Below are 8,973 nucleotides of genomic sequence, written 5' to 3'. Positions count from 1 at the left end.
TCCATCCCAGGTAAAGAGGTCACTGGGCCCCTCTCTCCTCAGTCCTATGTTCCTGCTCTGGCTGGAACTGGTTGGTCATGTCACCCGGGTCCTCCATCCTCAGCCCATTGTCCCCCCACTGGCCATAACCGGCTGCCTTCCATGCTTGGCTGGGCCTCTTGGTCACCAGGTCACCGGTCGCTAGGGTCCCCCATCTCCAGGCCATTGCCTGGGGTCCCAGCTGCTAGATAAGGTCATACCTGGTGCTCTGCAACAACAAACCCTCTCCCACCACCTTGCTAAACATGCAGCATACAGGAAAACTGAGGCACACAAATGCTATTCATGTAAAACTACAAAAATCCACATCTTCAGGTCAGGCCTTCCTGTCATTATGCCTTCCTGTCGTGCTTTGGTCAGCAGTGAAATGGTTAATGCTAACGCTTCAACAGTCATAATCAGGGGTGTGAATTAGCACCCCTTATCAGGGGGCATCTCATCGAGTTTAAGACCCAGAGGAACCATCAGCTCACCTAGTCTGACCTCGTGGATAGCCCAGGGGCCCTTACACTTCACCCAGATCCCCCAGTATGGAGCCCAAGGGCTATGTCTGCACAGCAAAGAAAACCCCCCAGCTGGCCCGTGCCACCCCGCAGGGGACAGAGCCCAGCAGTCTACCAGCAGTGAACCAGCCCTGCAACCTCAGCCGAGTCAGCTGGCATGGGCCAGCCGCGGGTTTCTCTTTGCTGCGTAGACATCTCCTTAGACTAAAGCAGGTCAGTCCTCCAGACACAAAGCTGCTCTATGCCCCTGGCAGAGAACAGCAGGGCCCCAGGGGCTGCCGTGCAGGGGCAGGGAATTGATGAGGGGAGATGCCCAGCTGATCCCAGCAGGCAATCCCCACCCCACACTGCAGAGGAAGGTGAAAAGCCCCAAGGTGTCTGCCAATCTGACCTGGGAGGAAATTCCTCCCTGACCCCACCTCCGGTGATTAGCTAGACTCTGAGCACATGAGCAAGACCCACCAGTCAGGCTTCTGGAAGGGGAATTCACTGACCCACCTCCGACCACTGGCCCACCCTGCCCCGTGTCCCACCTCCACCTGAAGCCAATCTCTGGTGCCCCGGAGGAAGTAGAAAAACAACCCAGATACAGCCGACCAAGGCCAGAATCCACCTCCACCCTTGTCCAGTGGTTAATTACCCTCAGTGCTAAAGATGTGCACCTTATGACCAGTCTGAATGTGTCTAACGTCAACGCCCAGCCATGGGATTGTGCTTGACCTTTCCCGGTCAGACTGAAGAGCCCACTATTAAATATTTGTTCCCCCTGTAGATACTGAGAGACTGCACATTATGCACTGGTGGGGGAAAATGCCAAACATCAGAATGGCCAGAGTGGGTCAGACCAAAGGTCCACCCAGCCCCGTGTCCTGTCTGCCGACAGTGGCCAGGGCCAGGTGCCCCAGAGGGAGCGAACAGACCAAGGAATCACCAAGTGACATCTGCAGGCAGCTAACAGCCTGAAGCATAAGCTTTGATTAGTCATTGTTCTCGCCTGGGAGTTATTGTTTCAGGGTGTCTGCAGTTTGGCAGGTTTTCATGGTAACCCCAAGGTCTGGTGATTTGCTCGTTTATTTTGTTATGAAAACTGAGATTCTGGAGCACAGGATGGTGGCACCAGGCTGTTGGGGACTGCACCCTACCTCCCCCCCTTCCCCCACCTGAGCCCAGCTGGGAATCAGGAGCATTCTCCTGCCTCTCGGGGAGGCAAATTTCTTTGCATCTCCACAAAAGCAGGGAAATCACACTCTATGGTCCACAGGGTCTAGGCTAGGGATGGAATAGCGACTATATCCCCTCCCTGCTGCTGTCATGGTGTGCTAGGGCCCCTGGGTTCATGACAATGCAGCCCATGATCTCTAGATGGTCCCTATCGTTAACCCCATGGTAGCTTAGGTTGGGCTAACCTGGAGACCCCCATATGGTGCCCAAGGGGTTTGGAGTCCCCCCTTTGCAGCTATTCTACCAGTGTCCCCTTGCACAGGCCCTATGGGGGGTGGCTTGAGAACTGCTGCATGGACCCTGGCATGCAAGAGGTGTCTGCTGCCTTCCACCCCAGAGGTGGCTGCATTTTGGTGGTAAACATAACAACTGGGTCAGACCATGGTCCATCTTGCCTAGTATCCTGTCTCTGGCAGTGGCCAGTACCAGAGCTTCAGGGGGAGTGTACAGAACTGGGCAACTATGGAGTGATCCATCCCTGTCTTCCACCACCAGCAGCTGATAGAGGTTTGGGGACAACCAGAGCATGGGGTTGCAGCCCTGACCCTCTTGGCCAATAGCCATTGATGGACCTGTCATCCAGGAACTTCTCCGGGTCTTTTTTGAACCCAGTTATACTTTTGGCCTTCACAACATCCCCTGGCAGTGAGTTCCACAGGTTCACTGTGGGTTGTGTGAAGAAGCATTTCCTCTTGACCGCATTAAACCTGCTGCCGATTCACTTCATTGGCTGACCCACGGTTCCAACAGTGTGTGAAGGGGTAAATAACACTTCCCTTTTCACACTCTCCACACCAGCCATCATCTTATAGACCTCTATCATCTCCCCCCTTAGTGGTCTCTTTTCCAAACTGGACAGTCCTAATCGGTTTAATCTCTCTTCCTGTGGCTGCAGTTCCAACCCCCTGATCGTCTTCTCTGAACCTCTTCTGGGCCCATTATATCCATTTGGAGCTGGGGGACCAGAACCGGAGCTTGCGGCTGCTGTATTCTCTGGCTGTGCTATGCAGCAGCTGGGACTGGATGATCGTTATGGTCCCTTCTGGCCCTGGGCTGGAGGAATCGGTCTGTACAGCTGGAGAGAAGGGCCAGCCAGGGACAACAGCAGCTCCCCTTCCCATCGCTGGGGTCAGGCAGGGACGGGGGCTCACCACGCGTGGGAGCCAGTAATGTCCCCCCCGATAAGAAGCGCCCACTCCACATCCTTTCCGGGTTAAGGTGGTCCCGGGGGATCTGCCAGGGAAAGCGCCCCCCTCCCCTGCTCCTTCCCGCGGGGGGTGCTCCCTGGAGCCCAGGTCCCGGCCAGCCGCCTGGGGCAGCAGGGACCCCCAGCCCCGGGTTCCCCCGCCCTCCCCCAGCCCGAGCCGGAGGTCCCCACGGGGAGGCGGGCCTTGCAGGCGGCGGGTGGGGGAGCCCGGCTTGGATTGGCTGCTCCGGGAGAGGCGGGGAGCGGCGGGGCCGGGACTGGCGCAGCCGCTGGTGCAGAGCCCAGATCGGGCGCGGCAGCCGCAGCGGCGCGTCCTCCGGCTCCGCCCGGCGCCCTCCCATGGCCGGTGCCTGCTCCTGGCTTCCAGCCGCGCCCTAGACCGCTCGGCTCCGGCCCGTCCCAGCGCCCGGGGGAGGAAGGAGCGAGGATGGGCACGGTGCTGTCCCTCTCCCCGCCCGCCGCCTCGGGGAAGGGCGGCGGCGGGGGGCCCCTGGCGCAGGGGGCTGCCCCGGCCAGGGCGCACGGGAAAGGCGAGAGCCGGCTGAAGCGGCCCGGGGTGCTGATCTCCGCCCTCACCTGGAAGCGCCTGGTGGCCGCCTCGGCCAAGAAGAAGAAAAACGCCAAGAAGGTGACCCCCAAGCCGGGCAGCGGGGGGGCCCGGCCCGACCCGCTGGTGCAGCAGCGTAACCGCGAGAACCTGCGCAAGGGCCTGGGGGCGCCGCAGGCGGCGGGCGCGCCCGGCCCCAAGCAGGGGCCCCTGGCCGTGCCGGTGCCCACGGTGCCCGCCGCCCCGCAGGAGCTGCAGCCGGGCGGGGGCAAGCCGCCGCCGCCCCCGCCGCCGCCGCCGCCCCCGCCTCCCGGCAGCCGCGCCCCGGGCTCCCCGCGCCGGGTCATCGTCCAGGCCTCCACCGGGGAGCTGCTTCGCTGCCTGGGGGACTTCGTGTGCCGCCGCTGCTACCGCCTGAAGGAGCTGAGCCCCGGCGAGCTCATCGCCTGGTTCCGCAGCGTGGACCGGGCGCTGCTGCTGCAGGGCTGGCAGGACCAGGGCTTCATCACCCCGGCCAACCTGGTGTTCGTCTACCTGCTGTGCCGCGAGGCGCTGCGGGGCGAGGAGATCGGCAGCCAGGGCGAGCTGCAGGCCGCCTTCCTCACCTGCCTCTACCTGGCCTATTCCTACATGGGCAACGAGATCTCCTACCCGCTCAAGCCCTTCCTGGTGGAGGGCGACAAGGAGCGGTTCTGGGAGCGCTGCCTGGCCCTCATCCAGCGCCTCAGCGCCAAGATGCTGCAGATCAACTCGGACCCGCACTACTTCACCCAGGTCTTCCAGGACCTCAAGAGCGAAGGGGAGACCGGCGGCAGGAGGGACTCCGGCCCCAAGCCCTGGACTATCAGCCTGGACCGCTAGGAGGTCCCTGGGGATCCCTCCCTCTGCCCCCACCGCCGCCAGGGAGCTGCCCGCTGGAGGGGGAGCGGCTGGACTTCCCTTCCCCCCAACATCGCCCGCCGGAGCCGCCTCCAAAAACTGCCCAACCCCTGGAGCTGCCGAGGAGGCAGCGAGGACCGGGCCTGTGTGAAGGCGGCGGGGAGGGGAGGGACACTGCCGGTTCGCATCTCCTGGGGTGGGGCTCCATGCTGTATGCGGGGGTGGGGGGGGGGAAACAGGCTGCTCTGGCCAAGGGAGACCCTAAACCATCAACCGAGGTCTTGGCGGCGGCTGCCTTCCCTGGAAGGGAGCGGGCTGCATGGCAGAGCTGGGGGGGGGAGGGGTGACTTGTCCTCCCAAATGGGGGGGGGACTCTTGGATTTGGGGCTTTGTGGCTGGCCTGAGGCATGATTAGCCGGGTTACGTCTTTACAAGGGGAGGTGGCAGCCTCTCCGTGCTCTAACCTCACCTTCAAGGGAGGGGACCCGGCCCCCAACACCCCTGTGCTCTTAGCCGCTACTGTGAATCACAGTACGCCGGGGGCCAGGGATCGGGTTTGGTTTGGTTTTTTTAACCGAAAAGAGAAGGCTGCAATTCTGCATGCGAGCGTCTGTCCGGCTCTGCCATTGTGGGGGTGTCACACGCAGCCGCTGGGTCCGGAGATGGGGGGACGGGACGGGGCGTCCCGCGCAGAGCTGGCTGGGGGGCCCTGCGGGGGAAATCCCGGCGCGGAGCAGTATTCCCCCCACCCCACACCGAGTTCTGGTCTCCATCCATCCCCCTCCGCCCGCTCTCTGGGGCTGGGGAGGGTCTGGCCCCTTCCGCTCTGCCTTGCCCGCTGGGAGGCGAGCCGAGGAGGCAGCCGCCCGCTGCTGTCTGAACGTAACGAGCCCCTGTCTGCCCGCGGGGTGCTCGCCGCGCCAGTGTTGCTCAAATGTACAAACCAGAAGCAGATTGTTTTATATTGTATATTGCAAAGAGAGATAAACCTACGGAGACCAAGCAGAGCCCGGCGGCGGGCGGTGAATTTCTTAGCCCGGGGACAGGGGAAGAAGCTGGGTCACTGGGGAGGGTGTTTACGGGGAACACGTTTGGGTTTTGTGGTGAGCCGGGGCCAAGCCTTTGCCCTCGGCTGCTGGTTGCTAAAAGAGCAGCGTGGCAGTGGCTCCTTGGTTCCCTAGCTCTCAGCCCACTGGGGGGCCTGGAGCAGGTTTCAGGGGGGCCGCCCAGCAGGGCCAGCGTTAGACTCGCTGGGGCCCAGGGCAGAAAGCCGCAGCCCCAGGGCCTGGGGCTGAAACCCAGGGCCCTGAGACCCGCCCCCCAGAGCTGAAACGGAACCTGAGCAATGTAGCTTGGTGGGGGCCCCTGTGGCGTGGGGCCCCTGGCAATTGCCCTGCTTGCTAGCCCCTAAGGCCGGCCCTGGCTTATATATGCAGAAAACCAGTTACTGGGATACAGGGGGGCTGTGAAATTTTATAGCATGTTGGGGGGGGGGCTCAGAAAGGGGAAAGGTTGAGAACCTCTGGCCTAATGGAATCTAATATCCAGTGGCCCTGCGAGCCAGCCCCTCCGGTCCCAGCGCGACTGTGTTCCCCAGAGCACCGGCGGTACGGGGTGCATTTCAAGAGCCGACCTGCCTCTTCCCCCCGTCTCTGTCTCTTTCTTTGTGACTTACACTCCAAGCAGAACCTGCTCTGGGTTTTCGCATGCGGGGAGGGTGTATGTAGATCCTCCCTTGCAGTCTTTTCTGAATAATACAAAGAGACGCATTCTCGCCAATCCCATGCACCTAATCAAATAATCTGACAACCAGCCTGTCCCTCCCAGTGCAATGAATGCGAATGGTGCCTGCTTTAGGAGGCATTGTTAGTGTCTCTCCCCCCCCCCCACTCTTCTCCCCCCCCCCAGCGTTCGCTCTTTCCAGACAGGAAGTCTGGCTCGAGACTGGCACCCTGGGAGAATGCTAATGTCCAGCCCCCCCCCCCCCCGCTGTGCAGTAATAACCCTTTAATTGCAGCAGTCCGGGTCCGGGCTCGGAGGGCTCCGGGGGGCTCTTCTTTTAGCAAGTCACGGGGCGTTATTTGTCCCCCTGGGGTCACTTCACAGAGTCACGGATCCGCAGGGCGCGACGCGGCACGGGACGGGCAGGGCCTGGCTGAAGTATACAGTCGCGCTTTAGTCCCTTTCAAATGATTTACTTAGAATAATAATAATAATTTTCCCGGCTCCGACGGTGGCCTGTGTGATCTTCGGCTGGTCCTTGTGCTTTTCAGTGCAATTCGGAGTTGATTGCTCCCCTCGCTGGCTGGACCTGGCGGGTCGAGGATGGGGATAGCGATGGAGCGCGAGTGCTGTCCAAGGTCCTGAAAGCGCTGGTCTAGTCGAGTTTGCTTTGCTTGCAAAGCGCTGGAGTGATCTTCCCTCCAAGCGGGATGTTTTTGTAGCCGGCCAGGCCTTTCCGCCCTTCCCCCTCTGCGTCTGGGGCTCACAATGTACGATTCTATGGGGTTAAACCCACAGCTCTGGTACTGAGGTGACCCCACCCCCACCCACCCCCAGTCTGGCTTGTGAGCTGCCTGCCATTCCAGCACTGTCCTCTCAACCTTCCTGCAGCTTCCTGCCCACAAAGAAGTGGTAACGCGGAGTTTCCTTTTTACACACTAAGGTCCTGAGAGACAGGTAGCAAGAGCGTGATGGGGCAAAGCATTTCATTTAAGCCTGGGAAGAATCCGAGTGAAGTCAACGCTATGACTTGCACACTTAGTTCAAGCAGGTGCTTAAATGCTTTGCTGGGTCAGGCCCGAGGCCTTGCCACCTGGCAGAATTGAGCCATGAGGATAATCGAGGGTTACAGGTGACCTACAGAGGAGTAAAGAACCAGGCATTCTGAGTTTGCTGCTTTGCAGCATATAAAGGCCTGGAAGGGGGTTATTTTATTTTGAACATTCGGCTCACTAGGTAATCTCAATATTTTCTTGGCGGATTCCCCAACTGGTGGCGAACTGGAGTGAAAGTTTTTGCGGTGCTTCCTGGAAGGGATGGGGAGTCAAAAATGATCATAGTCTCCCAAGGTGCCTGAGTCATACAGAGGTGGTGTTGAAAACTTCACATGGCCCATCTAAAGTCCCTTCCCCTCTCCATGGCTCGGAGCTCCCTTGTGAAGACAAAGGCTCTAGATCTCCAGTGCCTTCCAGAAATCCTCAGCCAAAAGATAGCTTCTCTTCCCCCCAGAGAGATCAGCGCATACAGCTTGGACTCTGCTGGGAGTCAGTGCACCATGGGAGAGTGAGGGGACAGGTAGGCTGGGGGTATCTGCACCCCTACTGGCCCATCTCCTGCTTGGCATTCTGCCTGGTCAGCATCTTTTCCCTGCTGTCCTTTGTGAGCCCCTGAGCCTGCATTAGCTGGATATTGAAGTGTATCCGGCATGAGAGCAATGGCCTAGCTGTATTTCAGAACATCAGACCCATACTCACCATTCTGGCAGCACTTGTCCATGCTAGATGTGCCTTTTACGTGTCTAATGTACTTGTCCGGCCTGCATTACCATTGTACCTGAGCACCTCACAAGGGAATCTGTGGGAGAGCCAGCATTCAAACCAGGTCTCCCAAATCTTAGTCTAGAGCTCTAACCATTGGGCCATCTTCCTTTGCTGCTTTCAAATAATAATTTGCTGCCACATAGCACCTGTCAGCAATGGCTGTTAAAGGACTTCATTCTCGCCTTGGTGTATAAGAGGTAAGTCTTATCCCCAGCTCACAGCTGAGGAACTGCAGGGCCAGGGCCCGTTAGCTGCCCAAGCCAGGAGAAGGAGTTGGTGCCACAGCCATGGTTAGAAACTGGGAGACCCCAATTCCCAGCCCTGAACTTAAACACCTGAACCCCTCTATTTAACCCACCATCTCATCCCCCATCACAGAGGTCTTTAGGGGCCATCTCAGCTCTTAGTCAATGATTAATGTTCACTTAAAGTGCAGTTCTGCACTGAGAAGAGTCTGTGCGAAAATGGCACCTTCACGCTCCCCAAACCGGCCACACTTGCTCATTTCGGGGACGGAGTCAGATGCCTGGTAGCTCTGGCTGCAGCGTGCAAGCTGGATTCTACCTCTGGCTGCACGTGCAGAGCTGTTGATTCAGTTCTGATCCGGTTCACCTCTGCAAACCACGTCGCTGGGGGCTGGCTGAGAAAGTGGTGCGGGTAGGCGTGGTGTGAAAAGCAAGTCTTCATTCTCAGACCCCAGGGCGCGTGCAGGGCTGGCCATTTAGAATCCCACTCTTTGGCTTGTAACAATAACAACACCTAGCTCTTGTCATCAGCAGACCACAAGGGAGGTAAATATCATAGCCCCATTTGACGGGAGGAACTAAGGCACAGAGCAGTGAAGTGCCTGGCCCATGGTGACCCAGTGCCAGCGGTGAAGTTGGGTCTTGTGATTTCCAGACCAATGCTCTGTCCACTAGGCCAGGGTCGCCCTGGCAAGCTGCATGCGTTTGGCTGGTGTCCGTGACAATCCCCAAGGTGGAGCTGGGCTCTGCAATATGTAGTGTCATTGTTTGCAGAGCTGGGCCACGCCTC

The 8,973-nt window shown here is 59.3% G+C and overlaps 1 protein-coding gene across 1 annotated transcript; it reads left to right on the top strand.

The window, feature by feature from the left end:
• Positions 1-3,285: 3,285 nt before the first annotated feature.
• CDK5R2 (cyclin dependent kinase 5 regulatory subunit 2) lies at positions 3,286-4,510 on the top strand. The gene has a single exon (XM_074966756.1). The coding sequence runs from the start codon at positions 3,398-3,400 to the stop codon at positions 4,376-4,378; it is 981 nt and encodes a 326-aa protein (XP_074822857.1). The 5' UTR covers positions 3,286-3,397; the 3' UTR covers positions 4,379-4,510.
• The last annotated feature ends 4,463 nt before the right edge of the window (positions 4,511-8,973 follow it).

This window comes from Natator depressus, chromosome 11 (assembly GCF_965152275.1).
Source record: "Natator depressus isolate rNatDep1 chromosome 11, rNatDep2.hap1, whole genome shotgun sequence".
In the NCBI taxonomy this organism is placed as follows: domain Eukaryota; kingdom Metazoa; phylum Chordata; order Testudines; family Cheloniidae; genus Natator; species Natator depressus.
This window is presented reverse-complemented; position numbering and strand designations above follow the sequence as displayed.

Excerpts from the sequence above, each read along its gene's own strand:
- CDK5R2 (XM_074966756.1), top strand. The coding sequence starts at position 3,398 with ATGGGCACGGTGCTGTCCCTCTCCCCGCCCGCCGCCTCGGGGAAGGGC.